The sequence below is a fragment of the Notamacropus eugenii genome, chromosome 7 (assembly GCF_028372415.1).
Source record: "Notamacropus eugenii isolate mMacEug1 chromosome 7, mMacEug1.pri_v2, whole genome shotgun sequence".
NCBI lineage: Eukaryota > Metazoa > Chordata > Mammalia > Diprotodontia > Macropodidae > Notamacropus > Notamacropus eugenii.
In genome coordinates this window covers 17766452-17794359 of record NC_092878.1, presented here as the reverse complement: position 1 = coordinate 17794359, position 27908 = coordinate 17766452, and the positions used below count along the sequence as shown (strand labels likewise).

At 38.9% G+C, this 27908-nt stretch overlaps 1 protein-coding gene across 7 annotated transcripts in view; it reads left to right on the top strand.

Annotated features, from left to right (window-relative positions):
* The window catches only part of RYR3 (ryanodine receptor 3), a 750252-nt gene that overhangs the window by 640763 nt on the left and 81581 nt on the right, over nucleotides 1-27908 (top strand). For all 7 annotated transcript variants that reach the window (XM_072625274.1, XM_072625277.1, XM_072625272.1 and 4 more), the window contains exons 65-67: nucleotides 2153-2283; nucleotides 9437-9757; nucleotides 13195-13435. In XM_072625274.1, the coding sequence (XP_072481375.1) occupies nucleotides 2153-2283; nucleotides 9437-9757; nucleotides 13195-13435 (693 nt within the window). The remainder of the gene's footprint in view (nucleotides 1-2152; nucleotides 2284-9436; nucleotides 9758-13194; nucleotides 13436-27908) is intronic.

Below are 27908 nucleotides of genomic sequence, written 5' to 3'. Positions count from 1 at the left end.
GACTTGGGTCAGTTTGTCTCTCTTTAGGCAGCCTGGTGCCCTTTGCTCCTAATGGATCACCATGTTAATGCTGAACTTAAGATGGAGAGTCAATCAGCTTATTCCCAGTTAGCCCCATCTACCTCAGTGTCTTCATGTGTCAGATGGAGATAATAAGAACACCTATCCCTTAGGCTGAGAATAAAATGAAATATTTGAAAGCTGTTTTGTAAACTTTAGAATGTTAGATAAGTGCTTGACATAATAATATGTATCACAATAGTATAATAATAATTTTTATTGCCCATAATGGCTCAGTTCTCTGGAGCTCAAGCAATCCACCAGCTTCAGCCCTCCCTCCCTCCCAGGGGTAGAGGTTGCAGGTGTTTACAGCCATGGTTAGCTGGACATTTTCCAGTTTGTCTTCATTGCAGCTCTCAGTTCACAGTGATTCAGGTCATATGCTTTAAGGACATTAATAATACCTTTTTTTCCAAACTGGTCACAGAGGAAGACAAAAACAGTGAAATCTATACCAATTTACTAATTTTACATCTAGCTTGTCTACATTTTTATCTCATTGTCTTTGTATCTTGGGCTAAGAAAGAATCCAAATGATTGGTTGGTTTTAAGGGACAGTGTCCCCTGACTGTGGACTCAGAACATATGCATAGCACATGAGAATTACATGATCCATCTGTGAATGGATGCCAGTGAATCACTTAGATAATATTATCGATTAATGGGAAACAGATGGTCCTGTTTTCTTGTGTTCATTGGTCAGCAGATGTCAGCTCCTGACAGTGTCCTGTCCAGTCAATAGAGGAGTATTTTGTGTTCTCAATAACATTCTCCCATTTCTTTGGCAAGAAGAAATTGTTTGGAAAAATCATATAATCTCAGTGACTGTTCCCAAACTGGGGGATAAAGGAAAAATTCCTCAGCCCCCTACTCAGTTTATACAGTTGAGCTGTGTTTAAAGTGTGAAGTAGACAATTATGAGAGGAGTGGAACATGTTGAGTCAAATTGGGAATTCATACCCTTTATAGATCTGTAAATATTTGAGAAGATGTCTCTAAATTTGTGCTTCTCACATTTCTTCTTAGCTACTGCAATTCTGCTTTCCCTCATAGAACACGTCCTTTTTTGATGTTGGCATGCCATGCTGGGTGGTCTTGTGCTAGTGTATCCCCTTTCCCACAATTGATCCCAGACTTCTTCTTCAAGGAGACCTTGAGAGTGTCCTTGTATCGCTTCTTCTGACCTCCATCTGAGCACTTGCCTTGTGTGAGTTCTCTGTAAAATAGTATTTTAGGCAAACATACATTTAGCATTCAATGTGACCAGCCCATAAGAGTTGTACTCTCTGCAGTAGAATTGCAAGGTTGCAATTCAAGGAGTTTGAATGCTTGGCATTTCAGCTCAGTATCCAGTACCTTACCTTACCTTACCAGATGATCTTCAGAATGCTTAGACAGCTCAAATGAAAGCGATTCAGTTTCCTGCCATGACACAAGTGTATAGTCCAGGTTTCATAGGCACACAATGATGAGGTCATCACAGTGGCTCTGTAGACCTGCATTTTGGTAGGCAGTCTAATACCTCCTTTCCCCCACACTTTCCTGTGTGTGCCCCTGTGTGAACTCTGTAAAAAACAAACAACAAAAAAAAGACTTTAAAGAACTAGGAAAGTATTGTAATAGATCAGGCTGCTTCCTTATTCTGTGAAATCTGTAATTTATTTTGCAGGGCCACCCATGCAGTTTGAGTCTTGAGTCTTTTAACAGTCTTTTAAGAGTCTGCCTCTTCCCCCACCAACAAAGACCCTTAATTCAACAAAAGCATTCTATGGCAAAAAGATATAAATTAACCATCATTCTATGCAAAGAAGTAGAATCACTTGTAACCATGATGCCAACAGGACTAACTCAGACATATAATAAGAGTACAAAACAACTTACCCATAACTGGGGAACATGCCAGCAAGAGCAAGGACCAAGTTGTGGGATCAGGCAGTGGGAATTCCTGAAAGGATCAAATCATTGATCTATGTGTCTCTGAAAAGGGGAGGGATGTAGTATATATTTGGTCTTGGTAAGTTCAGGGCCTAGAAATACCTCATTCAGTAACCATAGAAATGAGTTTATTTTAAATTGACTTTTTTGTTTCTAGGCAACGTCCAGCACTTGGAGAATGTCTCGCTGCACTGGCAGCTGCTATGCCAGTGGCATTCTTGGAGCCCTCTCTCAACTGCTACAACTCGCTCTCAGTCTTCAACACCAAAACTCCCAGGGAAAGATCTAGTAAGTGTCCTAACATAGAGGTCAGTCAGTCTGCACACTCATCAGCTGTAAGCAAGAATGGTATAGAATTCTGCTTACTGGAGAATGAGGGCTAAGGGCTGTTTATCATTTCCTCTTGTTTCTACATGGTTGGGAAATCTATGGGACCACATGTTCTAGTGGGGGGAAAAAAGGAGATATGTCAGAAGACTTGAGTTCTAGTACTTTCTCTGCTATTGATTAGCTGTGTGACCTTGGTTAGACATGTCATTTAACTACTATGAACCTATGTTTTTGTTTATCCATGAAAAAAGGACTTAGAAGATAATCTCTAAGATTCCCTTCAACTCTAAAATTCTGTTTCTGTTACCACTTCAGGCCTTTAGTTCTCTGTTTCCATTCCTGCTTTGGACATAGAAATATTTTGAAGCCTCCTTCTCCAGAGAATCACAAGTAACACATTAACACTTCAAATGCCATAATATGTTCTTCAAATCCATAAAGGACCATCATAGAGAACATAATAACTAGATGTTCTTTATATCCATGGAAATTTTTTTTAAATAAAGCAGGTAGGATTATGATTATACATCAGAGGAATTTACTAAAAGTAAGGATTATGAGACATTGGATTCAGCAACTAAGACAGTTTAAAGAAAACCTCCTGAAAATTTTCTTTATATTGCTTGTTTTATAAGGGAACAACTTTTTTTATTTTTGGGATGATATAAATGTGAGAGGCAGCTAGGCATAATGGATAAAAAATTGCTGGCCTTGGAGTAAGGAAGACCTAGAGTCAAGTACCACTTCTGATACTTACTGGATGGGTAATCCAGGATGGTCATTCAACATCTTGGTGCCTCCAGGGAACTGTCATGTTCTGAGCAAGTTTCCTTATTTGGGAGTTCCCTCTACCAGTTAAATCACAGGTGCTGTCATGCAAAATGGTATTGGCCACTCTGAAGGCAGAGTAATGGATTAAATAACTTCTTCATGTAAGACTTGAAAAATATGCTAATTTGGTAAAGTCCGAAAGAAGTGTTCGTTTCTTTTTTACTAAGTCATCAACTTAATCAAAGTTTTGGATTATTTCTTTTCCTTTTTTTTAAAAGAATCACATAATTAAAAACATTATAAGCCCAAATTCAACATACTTTCTCAAGTAATTGGATAATATGAAAAGATTCTCTTCAACAATATCATGTTAAGTTCTTGTGAGCCTGTGATTTGCAAAATGCTCTGAGATGCTGACAGGATGGAATGTCTGATGGTGCAAAATGTTTTTGATATACAGTTCACAGAGTACTTTGTCAGCAGGAGGCTGTGCTAAGTTCCTCTTGTCTTATTTCTGTCACTGATAAGAGCGCGCAGGCACGATGCCCCAAGCCAGGCGGACAAGCACTGTAGGAAATGATCATGGCACCAAGTATCACCACTGCTTACTTTATACAAAAGTCCCAGAATGTTAGCCCATGACGACTTTTCTCCGAGATATGAAGAGTATTTGTTTGTGTTTTATTCTAATTATTCCAGATAAAAAAGGTCATAGTCAGGAGAAAGGATCACTAGTATGCTTTAAACGATAAAATAAAAAGTTATGTTCCTGTATAGAATGAAGAGGAGAAAAGTGTGACTAAATGTAGGGGAGGAGGCATTAACAAATGTATGCAACTCTTAAACTGAGGGGAAATACCTCTTTTTCCTTCTTCTTTGGATAGCAGCATGAATCAGTCTTCAGGTCTGTTTTCCCCTGCCCGCCCCTGAAGCTAAACCAGGGCAGCACAAGTCAAGTATATGATGTCTCAGTGAGACATCAGGTCATCTGAGGACATAGTCAAGGCAATTGAAGAAATTAAAAGTAAAATGACTGCTCCAAAGTCCCTAAGTACCCGAAGCACAAGCATGGCAGTGTTCTTCTTATACTTCCAATGAGGTGAAGAAGTTATTTTGTCTCATTTCCCAGTATCCTGGAGGGACTCTTTCTAGGAAGAAAGAGAAATTTTTTGAGTGGTGCAGTTTGTAATGTTGTTCACAGTAATTACAGGTATATGGGAAAGGTGAGAACTTTATACATTCCCCCATTTCTCATTTATATTGCCTTCCCAACTCTTCAACTCAGGAAATATACTCTTTCTTCTGTTACATTAATCCAACAAGGAATTTTAGACATATATATCATAACCTAATTTACTAAGAATTTATCATTTCAGTGCCCTGTCCATGGTAATGCTATTTACCAGATCATTTGGTTAACCAAAACAGCCCCACTTCCTGAGCATGCTAGAAAATTGTTTACTATGTATATCTTGATGTATGCACATACATATGCCATTTGTGATACAACCTGCAGAGTCTCCAAGTCATATTTATATCTTCTACCTAAAAAGGTGATTTTTCTTGAAAATCCATCCCCATAGCAGCAGATATCCAAGAGGAATCAAAATCGAGTATTCTAACTTTATTTAGAGAAAAGACAGTTTGCCCCCAAAACTCCCTGCTGATGATTTTTTTTGTTTGGTTCATATAGGATCCAGGCAAGGCTGTTTTCAAGTTACAGAGGTCAACAGACTTCATTCTATGGGCCTATTTCAAAATCACAAATGTGTTGTTTTATTCCACTGAAGGGTCAAGCATAGGGTTTTTTTAATGCCTCCAGTGCATGTGCCTTAAGCAGATCTTGTATCTAATAATGGAGGGAGTTGAGGGAGTTTCATGAAGGAACTCCTGATCAATTGAGTCTCCCAGTGCACCTGAGGACATTATAGGATTTAATGGGTACATAATAGTCATAAGCATTTATTAAACACTTACTGCGTGCCAGGCACTGTGTTAAGTACTTAGGAAACAAAGGCAGAAGATATCCCCTGCCCTTGAGGTGCTCCCAGTATAATGAAACACAGCATACAAAAATCTACAGAAAAGATCTGCATGGGATAAACTGGAGATAATCAAAAGATGTAAGACACTAGCATTAAGAGAGACTGGGAAGACTCCTCATAGGTGGGATTTTAGCTGGAACTTGAAAGAAGCCAGCAAAATCAAGAGACAGAAATGAGGAGGAAAAACATTCCAAGCATAGAAGACAACCAGTGAAAATGCATAGGTGATGGAGCATGTGTGAAAAACAGCAAGGAAGCCTGAGTCACTGGGTTGCGAAATATTTGATAATTAAGGGCTTTAAAAGCTAAACAGTATTTTAAAAATTTGATCCTAAATGTAATAAGGAGCAATTAGAATTTATTGAATAGGCAGGGGAGCAGGCAGGACTAGAGATAAAATTATTAGATATGTTTCTTTGGAAGATCACTTTGACATTTGGATATTGGAGGGAATGAAATAAGAAAAGATTTGAAACAGGGAGACCATCCAGGCTATTACAGTCGTTGAGTTATAAGGTAATGAAGATCTGCCCCAGGGCAGTAGCAGTGTCAGAGGAGAGAAAGGGGAGAATAGCAGAGATGTTACAAAAGTGAAATTGACAAGACTTTGCAACTAGAAAGGATTTGGGGGGAGGGGGGGGACAAGGGGAGATAGAAAGTCTAGAGAGGAAATGGCCAAGAATGACACATGATTGTGAGCCTGAGTGACTATAATCCTGGTAATAGGGAGCTTAGGAAGAGAGGCTGGTTTAGTGACTTCAGGGTGGGACGTGTTAAGTTTAAGGGACATGAGATATCGACTTTGAGATGTCCAGTAGGCAACTAGAGGTGCAAGTCCTAAGAAAGAGATTACAGCTGGACAAGTTGATCTGAGAGTCATCTGTATGGAGATGATCATTGAATCCAAATGAGCTGATGAGATCAACAAGATATGTAGTATATAGAACTAAGATCCAGCATATAGCCTTGAAAGACACTCACCCTTAGTGGGTGTGATCTCAGTGAAGATCCAGAAAAGAAGTCTGAGGAGTGCTCAGATAGGTAGGAGACCCACAATAGAATAGAATGGAGGAAACCTACAGAGAAGAGAGTATCCAGGAGAAGTCGATGGATAGGGTGAAAAACTGCAAAGGTCAAGAAGGAGGAGAATTAAGAAAAGGCCCTTTGGACTGTAAGGGAGAGTGGAGCCCAGATGGTTGAGAAAAGGTGGAGATTTGCCTGAGTTCTCCTAAATTCCCTCCCAAACAACTTCAAATAACACCTCAAAACAAATTTTGGAGTGACAGAACCCACAAGAGTATTCAGTAAAATAATTTTCTAGCCCAGGACAGCTTTGAAAGTCAGCAGAAAAGGTCTGTCACACAGGGGTCAGAGTGGAGCTCAGTCCAGTGTAAACTGTGCCAAAACAGACCAAGCTGCAGGAAACCAGCAGCAGGCCTTGAAGGGCAACTTGAATCAGCAGCAGCAATGACTACTTCCAGAGCTCTGAACCCACATAACACAACTGGTCAAAAGGAGATTACATGAATCCCTTCCCTAGCACTATGTGCAGAACTCATTTGCATACCCAGACAGGGGTCTCATTCCAGGGTCACAGTCCCAGAAAGAGGAGTACTACACATCAGAGCTTGATGCTTCAGGAAGCAGGGACCCTGGTCACAGTTGCAGGGTGGAAAAGAGTTTTTCTGGTCACTCACAGAAGAGAGGACAGGCCAGGAGAGTAATCAATACACCTCTCTTTAGATCATACCACCTTGGAAGAACTGAAAACTTACAGGGTATTTTGTGGAGGGGTGAAAAGGCTTGAAAAAGCTGCTCTGGTAAATAGGATAATGAGACAGTAGGAAGTCCCAGTGAGGGCCAAATTAAGATTATTTTATATAATTTTGTAACGGACCCAATCAGCACAATTTCATGATTTTCAACCAACTTTATTCAACAGCAGATGAATAGGGGCAAAGGCAGAAGATGCTGGGAATCATCAGAGGCTGGGAGTTGGCAAGGCAAAATTGGCAGTAGGATAAGGGAACAAAGGTCTTGAGAGAAGAGGACAAGCTAAGATTTAACTGGCTCACCAACGAGTCAGAATAAGGAGAGGAGGAAAATGACAGTCTGGGCAAGAGCTGAGGGGATGAGGAATTGAAATTTACAAAAATTTACAAAATTACAAAAACAAGGCCAGAAGGAGAGGTGAAATGACAACAAATTGTCATCAGATTGAATGGAATTTCATAGCTCATGAACATGGAAAGGGTGTATTTGTAAGTGATCCAGGGTATAACCTGGGTTAGTCATCTCCTCAGGGACTCAAACTATCAATTTAAGTTGAGTGGGTAGCCCAAAGGAATACTACATATTATTATCTCCTTATTACAGTCTTGTTTGTAATCCATATAGAAATGGTCCTGGAACAAGCAACTATCCTGTGAGCAAACTGGATAGCAGGGGAAATATATCCCTCATCTTATTCCCACATGATTATGATTTCTTCTACTAAGTCTCTGTATTATGTAAGTTTTTCATTACACATAGCTTGAAGTAATGAGTTTCTCCTGTGGTGATATCTATTAGAAACACTATTTTCAGGTTTTAGGACCATTGTTCCATCCAGGCAATTATGGGCAACATTTCAGTCTCTTCTCAGATGAATATTAGCTTAAAATTAGCATTAGAACAAATGCCCCTCATTTACTGCCTCAGAAAACCAAAATTAAATATGAGAAGTTAAATCATTGTTTTTCCTTGGTCAGTATGCTAGATTTATCCACCTGAGGGCCATCCTAGTGTACTAATACAGCCATCAACAATCTCCTTGACAGTGTTTTCAGGACAGAAAGCTCTTTTTCCTTACATATCCTACCAAGAGGGACTTGTAGAAATGTTTGTGCCTACAAAATGGACATAATCCTGTCTAATCCACAAAATCCAGAAGCTCCTGTCTTCTCTCAGGATGACTTTGGATGTCTCCTGTCTTGACTTACCTGGCTTCTTAAGGAAGGATAATAGCATTCTCTGGCTGAAAGTCCTAATCTGTTATAGTCTAATGTGGATCTACCCTTAAAGATTGCCAGGAAAAGATATTCCACTGCCTCCCTCCCTCAGTCTCTTGTCCTAAATATCTTGATCCTGTGTCTAAATGAAATGTCATCTACTTTCCATTTCCCCTTATTCAGTGGTTAGGGAAAAAAGGGAATCTTTCTTTCATAAACAATATTTCTTTAGGTAGTGGATTATTGAAGGAAAATGTTAACACAGGTTAGTCCTATCCATAGATAATAGCAGAATATACAAACTCTTCTTTTGCTTATACATTCATTTCACTTATTGATTTTCCTAGGCTATGTACTTTGAAATAAAAACTCTAAATTATTTCTAAAATTCAAGAGAAGTACAAAGTAAAGCTAACAGACAAAAGGGGTGTCAATAACACTAATGGAGAAATAGGTTCATTGGATTTAAAGCCAAAAGGGATCTTAGAACATATATAGCCCAATTCTTTCTCCTCTCCTCTCCCTACGCGTGCGTGCGCACACACACACACAGACACACACACAGAAACTGAGGGTCATAAAAATGAAATCTCTTATGGTTAATGCAGAAATCTCTCAGTGGTTTTGATACCAGATCCATGATAACAGACAAACTAAAACTGTTGTCTTTACTTTTTCCCTTCATTTTTTTCCTATCTTGCTTTAAGTGAGCATGATAAGGAATGATAAGATAGAAAAATGAGAAAAACAAGAGTCCAGGTTAATATGAAAGATAACTATAGTATAAAGTTAACCCACATAAATATTTCTTCCTCATCCTCAGATTTTTAGGTCCTTAAGTAATACATTTAATCTATTTAATTTTAAAATGAAATATAAGAAGACAAGCATAATGGACCATAAACCAGATTTCTGTAGTTTTTTTACTTTTAATTTTCATTGGGATTTAAAGCTATAATGTTAATAAAGAGAATGATAAATCAGAAACTACATGAAACATCCTAGAGATAGAAATGGCTTTAGTGGTCCTGTCATTCAACTCCTATTCACACCCTCATTTTTACATTTGTGAAACCAAGCCCAGAGAGGTTAAGATTTACCTGAAGTCACACAACTAGCAGGTGGCAGGATTAAGACTTGTACCGGTCTTCTGACTCCAGATATAGTGTTTTTTCTACTGTACTGCTCTTTGGAGACATTAATATTTAATAAGAAAAGACGTGGTCAGGTAGGGGGAAAGATATTTCCAACCAAGCATCTTTCCTAAATCCTGTTCCTTTATTCTTCCTATACTTTCGTGGTCAGTTCTAGGGATGCCTGATACGGTAGAAGAGATGTGCCCAGACATTCCCCAGCTGGAGGGACTGATGAAGGAAATCAATGATCTGGCTGAGTCAGGAGCCAGATATACAGAGATGCCCCATGTCATTGAAGTGATCTTACCAATGCTCTGCAATTACCTATCATACTGGTGGGAGCGAGGGCCTGAGAATCTACACTCCAGTGCAGGACCCTGCTGTACCCTGGTGACCTCTGAGCACCTCAGCATCATTCTCGGAAATATCCTGAAAATCATCAACAATAACCTAGGCATCGATGAAGCCTCCTGGATGAAGCGCATCGCAGGTACCTAAGGCTCTAGATGTTTTAGACGACCTGGGGTTTGGAATGCCTGGGCTCTTTCTCTCTCCTGCTTATACCCTGAATAGTGTAGAGAAAACTTCTTTCCGTTTCTAGACCTTCTTTTTCCCCCACATATTAAATAGTAAATAGAAAAACATTGTTCTCTAAGAGCCACTATAGGTTCACCAAGAGTGGCATGCTAAACATGAAAGATGAGTGAAACACTGTAAGCATAGTCTTTTTAGATTTTATAAAGATCTTTGAAAGTATTTCATCTTATCCTTTGTTCACAATTGATAAACATTAGCTTAGTACAGTAGGTGCAGTTTTAGCTAGATAATTAAATAGCTACCAAATTAGAGTCAGTTTTCTCTAGTGGCCTGATACTAGTCTCTGTCCTTGGCCTTTTCCTGTTCCACATTTTTTGTTGTGATTTGAACGCAGAGACGGCATATCTGTCAAATGTGCAGGTAGCACAAATCTGATAAAGATAGCTAGCATGTTAGATAACAGAATTGGATTCCCAAATTCTTGACAAGAGTAGCAAGGGTCTTAACTAATAGGATTAATTTGGTATTTATAATTTACAATTTCCTGCACTTAGATAAAGAAATCTGTACAATCTTAGAATGGGGTAGCCCTCATTTAGTAGTAGTTAATACCAGAAAAGAATTTTAGTTGACTCCAAGCTTAACATGAGTGTAACCTAGTTGCTTTAAAAAAAAATTAGTAGAATTCACTTGTAAGATGAAATAATTTAAATAATTTTAAAAAAAACTAGTGTCCTCTTGGGCTATATACAAGTGTAAAATCCAAAACAAGGGAAGTAGGAGTTGTATTGTGCTCTTTTCTGGCTGGGCTACATTTAGAATATTGTGTTCATTTCCAGGTACCATATTTTAAAAGGGGCAGTGATAGAATATATCTCTTCCAGGGGAAGACAGGATGAATTTGGTAAAGGGTTCACATATCATGTCTTAAGACAACTAATTTAAAAATGTAAAGATATGTAGGCTGAATAACAGAAGACTTAGGGAGAGACATAATACTTCTACAGATATTTGAAGGCCTGTCACATGTAAGCAATTAGATCTATTCTGAGTTATTCTAGAGGGAAGCTAGGACCAGTGGGTGGAAGTTAAAGGGCTTAACATAAGAAAAAAAAAGAAACTTCCTAATTATTACATGTACAGAAATTGGATTACTACCATTTTAGCCCCTAAGTTTCCTCTCATTGGAAGCCTGGATGATCAACTTGTCAATGGATGTAGATGATGTCTGAGGTCCTTTGTAGCCCAAAGTTTCATGATGCTCTCAAATCTACTCACCTGCAGCTTCTGTAGCTCCTACATAGGATTTCTTTTGCCATGTTCCCCCAGTAATAGTCATAATCCACTCTCACTTCACAATTTCATGCTAAAATCACCTTTAAGTTAACCTGGATTAACCCTACCTAATTCTGATCACTCAGCTTTCCTTAGTTAATGCTTGCTTATCATTTCTCACTCAGCATTGGATCCTGCTTTATGTATCTGTGTGTGTGTGTGTGTGTGTGTGTGTGTGTGTGTGTGTGTGTATGATTATTTGAGCTGCATGATTGTATTGGGCTATGCCTTCTCTTTCTTTTACACCCTTCTATAACACTTAATAGAATTACTTCAAACACAGTGGGTCCTTTATAAATATCAGATTGCTAACTGGCTTATCTAGAACTATTTTCAAAAACACAGGCAATGTGGAGAGTGTGTACATTATTCAGAGTGTGAAATCACTCGAAGTAAATTATACTCAGCATAGAGCTAGATTCTGAAAAATTATCAAGACTAGAGGTAGTACAACTATTGTGAGGTCAGCATGATTATTTAGTGGAGCCATGCAGTGGTAGTTCTACCTAGCTCACCCCACTTCAAATAATCAAAAAGTTAGGAACCTCAGAGCCGCCTGAGGAGCTAGTGACCCTTTTCTGAAAGTTGTTTGTCTTTACATAAATACAAGAGTTTGGAGGGAGGGGTGTGATGAGATGAGGAGAAAAACAGCACCTAGCCTCTTTCTGATTCTGAAACAAGGTGAAAGGAAATTAAATATATATATATATATATATATATATATTTTAAGGGTTTATACTATGTGTAAGATATTGTACCAGGCACTATAGAGCTACCATTAATGAAGTGAACACTTCTTTTTTGCCCTTCCAAACTAAAGTGATATTTACTCTGATGCAGTTGGATAAAGAGCTGCTATAAAAGCAGTTGACTGTAAGTAGAGCTACTCATTTTTCCTTCTAAGAAAAATCACTGCAAGTGTACAAAGATCAAGTAATATAGCATGAAGGGTATATATATGAATATCACCAAGGTATGGACAATTTTAGTCATTTAGGACCAAGTAAGTAAATGAGGTCCATTAAAGTTATAACATGAAATCACCCACATTAGGCACAGTTCTGATCATAAACCCAAAATTGATGTGGTTTTTCCCTATGATAAAAAGCATTTGAAATCCAGGGCAGTCACATCCTCAGGAAGAGGTTCACCCCTTGACCCATTTCATTAACCAATTCCTTTAACCTTCCTTTTCTGAGAATGACTTTTGAATGAATGACAGAAATTGGGAAAAAAGAAAATTATGCTAGTGAGAATAAAGTGTGCTTTCTTTTAAATGGTCTGAATTCAAGTATACTCTTAAGACTTGAAAGGGAAGAATCAGTTGTTGATGGCTTGGCTTTTATTTCTCTACTCTAATTCCAGTATTTATAGCAAATTTGAATAAGTGAAATATCTTCCATTGTAGAGATGGGCAGGGAGTATTGAATTGATTATCTTTGAAGTAACCTAAAAAAAAGTGAAGTCAATCCTGATTTTTGTGACTATGCCTTAAATACTCACAATGCAATCACTTTCTTCTACATTATCCTACCCCCTCTCCATTGCAGCCATTTCTCCCATTCTAGCTTATCTCCCGTCTCCCAGACATCTCTTGAACAACCTCTTCTATTCACTCTGCACTCATCTCTCAAGTTCCCAGAAACAGGTGTCTTTTAAGTACAACTTTTGTAGCAAACAACTAGAAAATGAGGGATACAGAAGTTTAATATGAGGTTCCCTGCCCTCAAGGAGATTACAGGATAATTGAAAAGATGTGGTAACATAGATGAATCGTTAGCAGCAGTTCCCAACCGTATGTAAGTATTCATTTATGTGTAAGTATTCATTGATTCATATAGTAAATACAGTAATTCAGAAAAGAGGAAAAATCATTGAGACTTGAAGTGCCAGAGATATAAAAGTAGACTATTTCTCATATACTTTCACACTCTATACCAACACCTGATACAGAGGTACAAAAGGCTAAAAGAAGGAATATAATTTTGTGGTTATTACGTGCAGTATACATGCAATTATGATATATTGAGGTGAGCTTTGTGTTTCCCAATGCAGTATATGCCCAGCCTATCATAAGCAAAGCCAGAGCTGACCTGCTTAAAAGTCACTTCATCCCAACTCTGGAAAAACTAAAGAAGAAAGCAGTGAAGATTGTGTTGGAAGAGGAACAGCTTAAAGCAGACAGCAAAGGGGATACCCAAGAAGCTGAACTCCTCATTCTGGATGAGTTTGCTGTCCTCTGCAGGGATCTCTATGCATTCTACCCTATGTTGATCCGTTATGTGGATAATAACAGGTGAGAGAGCAGAAAATTCTTCATCTCCTTTGGGCCAAGGGCTGCTGTGTTGGATGTCAGTCACTGACAAGGAGCAGAGTTTAGAGCAAGATGAAGAGGGCACAAAGGACCATTACCTTTTGCCGTCCACGTGTGACCTCTGGATAAGGGCAACGCCTTCTCAGAGGTCTTTAGAGTAATTGATTCCACCACTGCCACCCATGTTCTTCTGACAACTTGGTAGTAAGGGCAGAAAATTTCCCATTACTTGAAGTGTTTTAGAAAGGATTTATTTATATGTTGGTTGGCAGAATGGTCTAAGGTCCCCTGTAATTCTAGGTTTCTAAGTCATAAGCAGTATCTAAATTGAGCTCTCTTAAGAGCCTTCAAACCCAAACATTCTTAAACTTAAGGATTAGAAGTACTAAATGCAGGAATATCATTTCTTTCAGAGCATTTTTGAGCTGTAGTTATGACTAGTTAAAGCTTAGAGATGTATTATTTGTATCTGTATCCTTTCAATCTGCTCAGTCTCCAAAGCATGTGAATAAATAGGGATAGGAGTTTCTCAGAGATCAGCTGGTATAGTTTAAAGCCTGTGGTATCATTCCTAATCAAATACATGTACTAGAAATGTCACATGTTAGTTCAACGGAGATTTCTATTCAAATCTCAATGTCCTTATCCTTGGAGACTATATAACATAGAGTTCTAGACTTTTTGATAAAATACAAAGCCAACATTTCCCTGAGTAATTTGATCACAAAGTTTCTCCTGTGGTCAGAATGAATTTTCAAGCAGGGAATCCATTTTCAGAGAAATATTTCTTTCACAACACTTTAAGAACTGTGGAAGTTTTCTGGTTCCTGCTCATATATTCTTGTGCATACCTGGTGAAATGACTAATCACCTCTAAGATATGGCTTATGTTTTTGTAACTTCTTCCAAAGATGAAGTCAGTGAATACAAGTTCTAAAACTTTTCTGGTATTTATTGTTTCCTCATAGGCAGGATGAGTGTGGAGCACTTCACCATCAGCCATGGCTTTAACAATGAGTCTTCTTCTGGAGGGTGGAGCTTGGGGCATTTAGATTCACTTGTTTGCTTCTTTACTCGTTTCACTTCTCAGAATCCTTTATTAACCATTTGTTCTCACTGTCAGTCATCCAAGGAGAATTAGTTCCAGGAAAAAAAGGTTCTCCTATACTTCTGTCATCTTTTCTGATAAAAGTTCCAGACTCTCAGCTGCATCTCCATTTTGACTGTAGACTAGATTTTTTGGTCCCATCATAGCTTTTGTGTCACATGACCATCAAGACAGATCATCTACATGCCTCTGGCTGGCAGCTTCCAGTTTGTCACTGGTTAAAGGAATATCAGTAGATTGTTGTCAGTACATGTCGAAAATTGAGCTCCAAACACATGGTCTTTAAACTTCTCAGTGACACAAGCCATTTCAAAGTCAAGAGCTCCAGTTAATGGACATGACAGTAATCTCACTGTCTGTCATCTTCTAGCAGATGTCGTAGGTTTCTGATGACTATCACTATCTTTACGTAAAACTCCTTGATTGTACTAGTCTGAGGTGAAGGGAAAGCATTTATCTAACCCAAAGGATCTTTATAGTCTTTGGGAGGATGGGAGAGGAACCTATTGGATTAAGTACTTTGTGTTTCTGTATTTTTTCATAGGTTCCTTTTAATCCTTCGTATCTTGTGAATTTTATATGTGGGATGAAATAAAGGTCATTTGATACTTAATATTCATGTTGTACATTGCAGACCCTATAGAAATGGGGAGGGGTGGAGAGTGTTCAGGGAAGACTAGCACTTGTGGTGTGAGGACTGCAGAGCCCTTTTCAGGGCTGCTTTCCACCTTCAGTATCCACCCACATCACTCAGCTTTCACCTGTGGCTTCAAGAAGCCGTAGCCTTTGCAGTAGCCACACCGCAGCCAACTGTTTAGGCAATTAGGTTAACCACATTGAGGGTAAGCAAGGGGTCTCAAACTCATTGGTGAGTTTGGGAGGTGTCTACCCCAAACATGTGAAGACTTCCCCCAGTGGAATGAGTAGATGAGAATAATTTGTTCCAAAGGCCTTGAAGGCAGCTGAAGCAGGTGCTATGGAAGGTTTAGAACTTGGTCATACATTGAAGATATCAAGGTCACCCACTGCACCCCAAGCCATTGACAGTCATCTTGACTTTTGTCTTGCCACTGGACTTTAATGACTGGAAGAGAGAATGAGGCCAGCAGCTTCTCACAACTCTGCCTTACCTAAGTCCAATATTTATCTGTGTGTCAGACAATATAACTCATACCATTTTACCATTTTTACATACTTCAAAGTCCTGTGGTGACAGGCAGTGACGAAACAGCAAATGCAAATACACTGGGAACTATAATAACAACTGTACATAGGGGGCCCCAGGCATAGGGTCATCTTCTCACTGCACTGAAGCAGCAGTGGGATTCAGCAGCCTCCAGGATGTCTAAGTAGCCTTTTCTAAAGACCTCACTGCTCACTTCCGGTGTGAGGCAGGGGCTGGAAACTAGGGCACCATAAAAATTGTCTGCTTCACCCAAACCTGACCTGCTTGCACAGCAAATGGGGATCCTACCTTGTAGTCAAAACACACAAAAAAATGATTCCACTCACCATTGGTATGTGGAATGTGCTCACACATATGGACATCATGAAATCTAGTTCACCTGAAAAACAAACAGCTCTTGTTGCAAGAGAACCCAGTAGGTATTGCGTCCAAATAGCAGCTCTGAGTGAAACAAGGCTGTAAATGTGGTCAGCTTACTGAAGTCAGATCTGGATACACATTTTTCTGAAGTTACCACAGTGATGCAGAGCTCCATGAAGCTGGAGTCAGTTTTGCCATCAAAATTAATCTAACAACAAGCTTGTATGCCTACCAAAAGAAGTAACTGACAGGCTTGTGGCAACGTGATGGCCACTTGCAGGAAAGCACAATGCCTCCATCATCAGTGCATACGCTGCCACCACGATGAACCCTGATGAGGTCAAAGAAACGTTTTAAGAAGACCTGGAGACCCTCATCATCAATGTGCCAAAAGAGGACAGGCTTAATAATCCGGATGACTAATGCCAGAGTAGGCACAGACTGTCAGATGTAGCAAGGAGTCCTTGGGAGGAATGAAGTCAGGAACAGCAGGAGTCACTTACTACTGAAGACTTCTGCACCTCATGACCTTGTCTTCTCGTCACCAACACTGTCTTCCTTACCTAAACATAATAAAGCTTCGTGGATGCACCCTCTCAGCAAATGTTGACATTTAATAGACTATGTCATCTTAAGGAGAAGAGACAGGATGTGAGAGTGATGAAGGTGGTGTGTGGCACAGAATGCTGGACCCATCATGGACTTATCCTTTCCAAGCTAAATATTCGCATTGAACAAAAGTGGCACCCCCTTGGCAAGATGACTGCCAGAAGACTTAATGTCAACAGACTAGAGCACTTCTCTATGCAGGAATAATTTCTTACTGACTTGGAGGGAAATCTGAGCTAACACAGATTTGGCAACAGTGGAGCAGAAAAGGAGTAGGCAGCTTTCAGAGATTCGGTATACAGCACTGACGTTCACCTGTCTGGCTCATGCTTATGAGCCAGAGCACTCATAAACATCAAGACTGGTGTGGCAGAAATGATGGGGAAATTCAGAAGCTCTGTAATGAAAAATGAGAATTCTACAGGATTTACCAGCAGAACAGTTCCTTGGTCTCTAAGGAAGCTACATTTAACTCCATCAGAAGTAGAGTGCAAGTGAAACTCAGAGAGATTCAAGATCTTGGCAGATGAAATTCAATTCCAGGCTGATAGTAACAATCCCAAGTGCTTTTATGATGCCCTGAACATTGAGTAGTTAATAAAGACATGATCCTGGAGAGGTAGACTGAACACTTTCATAGTGTTCAACAGAACATCATCAATCTGTGCTGAAGCCATTTATCATATATCTCCAGTTGAAGTCAGTCCCTCTTTAGCTGAACTTCCAAGTAAAGAAAAGGTTTTGAATGCCATTAGGCTCCTCTCATATGGCAAAGCACCTGGTACCAATTCTATTCTGGCTGAGATTTACAAAGCAAGGGATCTACTGCTCATAGAAAAGCTGACAGAAATTTTCTGGGTTATATAGCAAGAGAAGGTTATCTCTCAAGAGTTCAAGAACGTCTCTGTTGTCCACCTGTCAGGGAAAGGGAAATAGTTTGTCCTGTGACAATCGCAGGGAGTTCTCTCCTTTAGTCATTGACAGCAAGATCTCACCAGAGTCCTCCTTCATAGTCTATTCCTTTACCTGGAAAATAGTCATCTATCCAAGAGCCAATATGGCTTCAGAGAGGCAGAAGAATGTTGATATGATGTTTGCTTCCAGGAGAAATGCCAGGAGCAGAAGAACAGAGGTCTGTACCTTCACACTGTTGGTCATATAAGGGCTTGTAGAAGATTATGGCAAAATTTGTTTGCTGGAGAAATTCATCAATATTGTAGGTTAGTTTCATGATGGAATGTACACCCATGTTGTAGGTAACGGATGATGCTCTTGTACTTTGCCTGTCACCAGTGGAGTGAAGCAGGGCTGTGTCCTTACTCTCATGCTTGATGTTTTCTGTGATGTTGTCAGACTCCTTCAACAAGAACAAAAACAGTTTCAACATGAGCTGCCATTCTGACAGTAAATTATTTAACTTGAAAAGACTACAAGCTAAGACTAAAGTGGAGGGAGAGTTGGTACTAGACTTTTTCTTAGCAGCTGATTACACACCTGCAGCCTCTGCACACTGTGCAACCTCAGAAGCTGATATGCAACAGTTTGGATTGACCCTCTCCTGGTTGTGCTGATCTTAACACAGAGATTTAGCACCAAGAAAATAGAAGTTCTCAACCAGCCAGCACCACACTATCCATACCTGCAGCCATCAGTTATGGTAAATGGAGAAATTTTGAATGTTGTGGATAAATTCACTTACCTTGACAGTATACTGTCTAGGAATGTACACATAGATGATGAAGTTGATGCACACATTGCCGGCGTTTGGGAGTCTCTGAAGGAATGTGTGAGAGAGACGTATAGACGGCCTACAAAATTCTGAAGGTCTACAGAGTCACTTTGCTGTCCTCATGATTGTATTCCTGTGGAAGCTGGACAGTCTACCAGCACCCTGACAGGATGCTAAATCCCTCTCACTTAAATTGTCTTAGGAAGATTCTGAAGATCACCTGGTAGGATAAAGTACCCAGACACTGCGGTGCTTTCTTAGGCTGAACCGCCAAGCATTCAAACTCTACTGCAGAGAGTGCAACTGTAAGGGGTTGACCACATTGTTCAAATGCCAAAAGTTCATTGGCTTAACAAGACTATTTACAGAGAACTCACACAAGACAAGTGGAGGCCAGAAGAAGCAATACAAATACACGCTCAAGGTGTTGCTGAAGAACTTTAGAATCAATTAGGAGACATGGGAAACATTGGCAAAGGATCGCCTAGCATGGCATGCCTGCAACAAAGAAAATGCAGTACTAGTATGAGCAAAGAAGAATTTCAGTAGCTCAAAAGAAACACAAGATACACAAATTTAGAGGTAAATTCACTCTATTTGTGCCCAGCCTCTGGTAGAGGCTTCTAAACTTATATGGGTCTGATCAGCTACAGTCAGACACACTGAACTTTGACCCCAATATAGTGATGTCATTTTGATCCTCTTCAAGAATGAAGGACAACAGCCAAGAACAGAGTTTGGAATACTCTTATTGAGAAATCTGTGAGGTATGAACCATACCTAGGTTCATAGGATCAAATATTTGAAGACGTAAAGGGTTTTAAAGACCATGTAGTCTAATACCCTCATTTTACAAATGCAGAGCTAAGGCCTAAAGATATTAAATGATTTGCCTAAGGTCACAACAGCAGTAGTGAGTGGAAGAGCCATGATCTGAAACCAGATTTTCTGATTCCAAAATCAACACTCTTATGGAAAGATCATATTTGTAACTCTTGAGACTTTTCTCAGTATTAGGATAGTTGGAGGGAATATATACACATAGACAGAGGGCACAGGGTGAGTTGAATAGGTAGGGATGATATCTAAAAAAATAAAATTAAGGGGTGACAAGAATATATTGGGAGGAGAAAGGGAGACATAGAATGGGGCAAATTATTTCACCTAAAAGAGGCAAGAAAAAGCTTTTTCAATGGAGGGGAAGAGCGGGGAGGTGAGAGGGAAAGAGTTAACCTTACTCTCATCGCATTTGGCTTAATGAGGGAATAACATGCACACTCAGTTTGGTATGAAAATCTATCTTACACTACAGGAAAGTAGGGGGGAAGAAGATAAGAGGGGGAAGGGAGGATGATAGAAGGGAGGGCAAATGGGAGAAGGGGGTAATTAGAAGTAAACAATTTTGAGGAGTGATAGGGTCAAAAGAGAGAATAGAATAAATGGGGGGGCAGGATAGGATAGAGGAAAATATAGTTAGTCTTTCACAGTATGACTCTTATGGAAGTATTTTACATAACTACACATGTATAACCTATATTCAATTGCTTGCCCTCTCAGTTGGGTTGGGTGGGGAGGGAGAAAGGAAGAGTAGTTGGAACTCAAAGTTTTAAAAACGAATGTTAAAAATTGTTTTTACATGAAACTGGAAAATAAGATATACAGGCAGTGGTGTATAGAAGTCTTTCTTGCCCTACAAAAAAATAGAGGGGATAGGGATAAGAGAAGGGAGGGTGTGGTAGAGGGAAGGACAGATTGGGGGAAGTGGTAATCAGAATGCACTCTCTCTTGGGGTGGGCAGGGTGGAGAGATGGGGAGAATATTTGGAATTCAAAATCTTATGGAAGTGTCAGTTGAAAATTAAAAATAAATAATTTTTTTAAAAAAATCACCACTCTTTCCACTGTACTATACCAACACCTGAGCTTTATTTTAGATATTTTACAAGAGTAAACTTTTGGGATACACGAGTCAGAGAAATAAGATGATTCCCTTTAGAAATCAACCCCCAAGATCAGATCTGGGTACCACATGAGCCATATGTCTTGGGAAGTCTGGGCCACAGACCATATAAGAAATAATATACAATTAATTAGAGACATCCAAACATGGAATAAACTTCCTTAAGAGAGTGTAGATTCCTTGACCCTTGAGATCTTCAGCCAGTGACTATCTGTCAAGTGTATTGCAGATAGGATTTTTGTTTGAGTCTTGTTGGATTCGATAATTTCTGAGTCCCCTTCCAGCTCTTGAATTTCCGTGATTCTGTATCGTTGGAATATATACCCATAACGATGACATCACAGGTCCATTTAAGTCATCTTATCTTTTTTTCTCTCACTAAATGCCACCCTACATCTTATCACAGATGTCATATTGAGTCAAACTCAATCCATGTTCTTAAAGTGGCACTAAATGAAGGCTTGTAGGTTATCCTGGTAGCTTACACATTAGAAGTTATGGATATGTCAAGTATTTGTGATTTCATCGGTGTGGGTTGTTTAGATTGCAAATCTTCCACATTTTACTATCTAGTCTTTGTAGCTTGGTCATTGAAAAATCTATCGCTCTGTAATGAACCCATTGCTGAGTCTCATTTGGTCCTCAGATGATATGTATACAATCTCACCAGACCTATACTGAAATCCTTCTCAGCTTAGTAGGACCTGCCAGAACCACCCCATTAGTATAACCTTTAAGAACCCAAGTTCATTTCTGCACTAGCATGGCATAACAGAGGATAATTTAGTGAAAGTGATGGAAGTTCTCTTAATAAAATATCATGGATCAGAATTCAATCAAATCCATGTATAATTTTAGTCTAGAGTAAGTTCTCCTTGGTAGTAAAATAGTATGTTAAGTTCATATCTTCCTGGCTTCAAGGGGAGGGCCCTGGTTCTGTTATCCCAGGATTTAGTGAACTAATCCAGATTTATTTATATTTGTCTGTAGTTGACTGATCATCAGTAAACATTAGGAATTGGGCAGAAATGAAAAGGATTATTTAGCCTCCTCATGATTTCCCCCTTAAAACTTGGTCTCCTAACCTCAGGGTTTCTTTATATCTTTCCCTACTGGATTCATGGTGGTACAAGAGTAAAACAATGAGACCTCTTCAGACCAGAATGATGAAAACAGAGAAGAGTGTTATTAGGAAGAAGAAACCCCTTCCCTAAATCAAAACATCAGGGCTAAAATCTCTCCCTCTGTCTCCCCTTCCCCAACCTTGGACCCCTGAGATAGTTTAGGACAAATATAAGGAAAAAATATTTTATATGCTACAGATAGTGAAGTTATTAAACTCATTACCCCCAAGAGTTAAAACAGATTGAAAGTGCTAATTTGAGAAGAGATGAGATAAATTTTGGGTGGGTGTTCCATGAGGAAATATTAAAGGAATGCAGAAATGTATGGATTATCTCTAATTTTGTGAAGTCAACATTCCTCCCAAAACCTGTATTTTTGTGGCATTGTCAGTCTAGGCTAAATCTAATTGGCATTTCTTATATGAAGTCAATTGTATAATCTAAATAATTGTGAATAAAATCCCACAATGTTTTTAGAATTTAAAAAGAAACATCTTAAATTTGAAAAACAATAAAATCCCTAGTTAAATGATTCCCTGTGTTCCTAAACACAGGGAAATAGAATCTTTTTCTCCAAAGAAATACTACCTTGAAATTTCAGTAATCTCAGTTACATAATTGCATTACAAGTTTAGCAAAGATTTTCTTAGACTTGGGGTAATAAAACAAACCTAAGATAAGGTATGGTTGCTCCTGGAATAGCTCTGTAATTGAATCGTGTCATTATTAATGATCAAGACACAGAATAGAGTACATTCTACTTATGGGACATTTGGCAGAAGCTAAAAATGGCAATGTCAAGGAGTCTTTGATATCATCATGATTAATTCATTCATCACTATTTAGTCTATCCAACCCTTCCCTACACATTCTAGGAAACACCCGTGATACCACTATAAAACTGTTGATCTTAGTTTCCCTCAGTGCTCCTATGCTTCTTCCCACAAATACCTGAATGGTGTGGAAGCATCTATGCAAGAGTTACTAAGCCCCTTTGGAAGAAATCAGAAACAGTCAACCTTGGTAAGAATCTAGCTCTCAGAGAGCTGAACATCAGAGGTTACTTCTACTTATTGACTATCTGACTAATTGCTGAACTACTTCTAAGTACAACATTACAAAAATGAAACAAAGATAGACTCAACCTACTGAGGGACATAGGCCTATGATGGCCCTGACTATAAACTCATAGACCTAGTTTTCTTTTTTTAGTCATTTAGTAGTGTTCCTTAGAACCAGACCGTTATCTCTTTAAATATGAAAATTTAAAGGCTTCTTTCATTTTAAATATGGGCATTCTATATTACATTCTCTCCTTGTCCTTCTAGATTTCTCTTTATATATGATTTCCCATAGCAATATAATCCATTATCCCACCTTCAAGTATCACATCTGTAAAAATGACTCCCTAATATTTATTTATAGCCCCAATCACCGAGTCTCATTCCAACATTTCTAATTCCCTGCTGCTCATTTTCATCTAGCTCTCCCACCAGGACGTAAAACTCATCCTGTCTTAGTGCCATTCATCACATTCCTTTGACAAGCAATTTTATTTCTCCAGACTAGTCCTTACAGAATTAGATTTCCCTCTTTCTCTTAGCAGTACAACCAGTCACCAAGGCTTAAAACCTTTAAAGGGTCTTTGCCACCTTCCTCTCTATCATCTTCATTTTATCTTTGGTTATGAATCTGGGGTGTCAAGAACAATATATGAAACAGCCTTGTATGAGTAATCCAAGAGCTTGGCCAACCAACCAGTCCAGAGTAACTAAGCAAGTGTTATTAACAAAGAGATAAGAATATTCAGGGTCAAAAATCAAGCAGAAAGAATACTTAATTCTTTTCCATATTAAGGTTATAGCAGTGAATAAGGGACACCCTAAGTAAAATTTGAAATATCTCACTTAGTTTATAAAGCACCTCCAGGATTTCTGTGCTTTGGGTGGCATTTTTAGTTTTGCTTCATGCCATTTCTAACTTATCGGATCTTGATAAATTCATGCTAATAAAGGCCAGAAAACAGGAAACCTTCATGACGTTGTCGCAAAGAACATTTCCCTTCTAGGGAAATGGGGCCCTTCTAGGGCCCCATGGGACTTTAATAATATCTGTTGTCCACACCTTCATTTTTTACTTTTTACTTGTGTATTTTACTATTAGATTTAGAGAGAGATAAGTTAGAGGAAGGGAGATAGTTTAATAAAAATATTTATGGTAACACATTTATATGGCACTATAAGATTTGCAAAGTTTTTGCTCACAACAGCTCTGTGAGGTGAGCAGTACAGATGTTCTCATATTCATCTTCTGTTACATTCCCTTGCTTGCAGCTTCTGTACAAAAGTCTGGCACAGAAGGATGATATAGTGAGGAAGAGGAACTTCAGTTCTCTAGACATCTGCAGGAACACTCTCTCTAAAGCAGAACAGCTCATTATTTCTTTACTTCTCTTAATGATAACTTCATCCTTACAGTGGTGTAGGAATCACAATAGGGAGGATTCTCTTCTGGATGTGAGTCATACTAGCAGGAAGGAGCAGGTTACCAGTATGGAAATTATAGGAGCCTTGGGAGAAGTAACAGCTTCTCCCAGATTGTATGATAGAAAAGAGGAAATTTGTACCCTAGATTGTAGGAAAGCAAATTTCAGCGAGTTTAAAGGAATGATAGGTAAGATCCCTTGAACTAAAATGTTTCAAGGAAAATCAACTCTGGAGGGATTATAGATATTAAAAAATGAAATTATAAAAACACAGAAGGAAACAATTTCAGTAAGAAAAGACTTAATTTGAAGAGACTAATGGGAATACACAGAAACTTCAGCAATGTACTTAGATTATAAAAATAAATACAGAATCCAGAAACAAGACCAAGATGAATATGACAATATGGCGTAGGCCTATAAAAGTATTGTGAATGACAAAGCTCAAAATAGCTGAGGCTGGTGAGGGAAATAAAGTACAACAAAAAGTTTTGGGTTTTTTTAAAGCTGGATTGGGAGAACAAGGAGAGCCAAAGAAGGGAAGGATAGGAGCTGTGCTTGGGATGTCTGGGACGATGATAACTGACAACGAAGAGGTAGCAGAGCTGTTCAACTTTCATTTTGCTTATGTTTCCTCTGCAAAAGAAACTCATTTTTAACACTGAAAATAAATGACAAAACACAAGTGACCAGCAGGGAGTCAATGTACCTAAGATAAGACAGGACATGAAAATAAAATACCTAATTCCTAAATGAATCCAAGTGACCTGGTCCAAATGAACTATATCCTTAGATATTAAAAAGGACTGGCAAATGTGGTCACAGAACCACGAGCAGTGATATCTGAAAGTCCATGGAAGACAGGAGAGGTGCCACAAGATTGGAGAGAGGAAAAAGATACCCCAATTTTTTAATAAAAGAAAGCAAACTGCAAACTATATCAATAAATTTGACTTTGATTTCTAGGAAAGTTGTAGAATGAATTATTTAAAAGATGGTTGAAGAATATCTAGAAAAGGAAGCTGTGATTACAAAGAGCTAGCAAAGTTTCATCAAGAGCAGATCCTGCTAGATTGAATTTTCCTTGGACCAGGTCACTTCCCCCTATCTAATTCCTCTGTGTTCATTCTTCTTGCACCTCATTTGTATAAGGTAATTACTCTTTTTAGCTGTTTCTGAATGGTTTTATTTTTTGAAGTCATATCATGTTCAGGTCTACCCCAGTCTTTCTTATGGACTACCCAATTACTAAAAACAATCTTAGACATATGTTTTACATTTTACATGCATAAAAGGTAAACAGTCTGTCCTTGTTGAATCCCTTGTAATCAGTCTTTGGTATGTACCTTATATTTCTCTTGGCTCTTGTATGTCAAGTCTTCTATTAAGTTCAGGATGGTTGATGTGTTTGTTTTTTCTTAACAAACTCCCGAATGTCTGACAATTCATTAAATGTTCATTTTTTTCCATTCAGAATTACGCTTAGCTTTGCTAGGAATAAGATTTTTCAGCCAGAAGCCCAGTTCTTTTGCTCTTCAATATGTGGTGTTAAGACTTCAGTCTTATAGCATTGCCATTGCTAGGTTTTGTGTGATTCTAATTGTGGCGCTGCCTTATGTGAGTTGCTTTTTTCTTGTTGCTTATAATATTTTATCCTTAAGCTGGGGGCTTTATAATTTGACTGTAATATTTGTGTGGGTTTTCCTGGTAGAAACTCCTTCAGATGGTGATCAGTGGATTTTTTCTCTTTCTACTTTCCCCTGTGTTCTAATGCTTCAGGACAATTTTCATTAATTATTTCTCGTATTACTGTATCAAGATTCTTTTTTTGATGATAGCTTCCAGGTAGTCCAATTATTTTTATGTTTTCTCTTCTTGATCTGTTCTCCACATCAGTTGTTTTTCTTATGAGATGCTTCACATTCTCTTCTATTTTTCATTCTTTATATTTTGTTTTATTATTTCTTGGTCTCTTATGACTTCACTGGTTTCCCCTTGACCAGTTTTGATTTTCGAGGAGTCATTTGCTTCCTTAAGATTTCTTTCTCTGATTGACTGATTTCTTTTCGTAATCTCCTTGTTTTTCTTTTAGTTTTTCCTCAATCTCTTTCATTTGATTTTTAAAGTCTTCTTTAAGTACTTCTATGAATTCTTTTTGGGCAGGTGACCATTTGACATCATTCTTTGGGATGGAAGATTTCTTTGCTTCACTGTCCTCCTCTGAAGATGAATCCTTGTCTTCTCTGTTGCCATAGTAGCTCTCTATGGTTGGATTCTTTGTCCTTTGCTTGTGGTTTTTGTTTGTTTTTTTCCTTTGTTTTTGTTTTTGGTAGCTTAATTTTTTGTGATCACCTCTAGTCCTAGGTTATGGTGGAAGGTGCCTTTGGCCTCAGATCCTCCTTCAGTTCTCCTCTCTGACCTTGATCCCAAACCAAGACCTCCAGCTTCCTATAAATGCCCACAGCCAATAGCATCCCCTCCTCACTGCTTCTTTACTCAATGGGAGTGTGCTGGTTCCTTTCACCCAGCAGGACAGTACAGCTGGGTCTGGCCTTACTTGTCAGAGGAGGTTCTCTCCATTTTTGCAGACTTTCCCCTCATTGTCCAGGAGGTGGGATTTGAAGGGCTGGTAAAAGTCCCTTTGGCTGAGGCAGCCTCCCAGTCCAGCTAATATCCCAGGGCTTGCTGCATGTTGGTTAAGTGTTCCCTGGCCTGGAGGTGTTTACTCTGCACAGGGACAAAACCTAATTTGTGACTTTTCTTCAGATCTTTTCTGATTGTGCCAGGAGGTCCCCTGTTCTGCCCTTTTCTCTTACTTGTTTTTACCCATCTGTACTTGCTCTGAGGTGCTGTTTTATCTCTTTTGTGGAGGAAAATCTTCAGAGCTTGGAATTTTCTGACCTATTCCACCATCTTCCCAGAATCCTCTTCTGTGTCTGTTTTGTTTCTTAGGGTGCAGGAGAGGCCTTCCTTGTCCAACCCCTTTCAAGGTCACAATGAGGACTGGCAAAACACATCTTAACTAAACTTTGAAGGAGTGAGTAGATGAACACTGTTACACACCTGACCTCTAACAAAAATCAATAGGAAGGAAACCAAAGCTCATCACCAGCCTCAGGCCTTACTAAATATAGGGAGGTTGAGAAAACAAGAGAGTGAGCTTGGAGGTGACTGACAGGAACCAGAAATCAGGGGACAGAGGAGATGGGAGTTAATAAAAGGCATCTTCATTTAATGATTATATTATCTTAGTGAAACACAGGGCACATTCTATAGCACATGCAAAAGGCACAGCCTGCTTAATGATTTTAGTTTGATGACCCAAATGCCCCCCAATAGCGCAGGTATAGGGACTTAGCTTGGAATCTCAGAATTTAGGGACCCAAGAGTATATGGAAACTTCTTTAATAACCAAGAAATGGTGATAAACAGAATACTTCTGAGAAAAGAAATTCAATAAGAAAAGAATAATGGAACCTTCGAATTGAAAGCTGCCTCAGAAGCTATCTAGTCCAAGCCACAGCTAAGCAAAAATTCCCTCAGCATCCCCTGAATGGAAGTGGTTATCCATCCTCTGGTGGAATACCTCTTTACCTCCCACGTCAGCCAATTGTATTCACGCAGAGTTGGAATAGTGAGGGTGTTTGTACTTAGATTGAGCCAAAAATACGCTTCTCTGCATCTGCATCTATATCTCCTACTTCCAACCCCTGGGACCAAGCAAGAACCTCCTCTAAACAATCTCTGACGGTGTCTAAGTTCCACTTGAAGATTTCTAGCAATGGCTAATTCACTACTGGTTGAGATATCCCATTTCACTTTTGCGGTAATTGAATTGAACTACATCTCAATAACTTCCAACTATGAAAGGCTAGGGGGCACAGTGGATGGACTC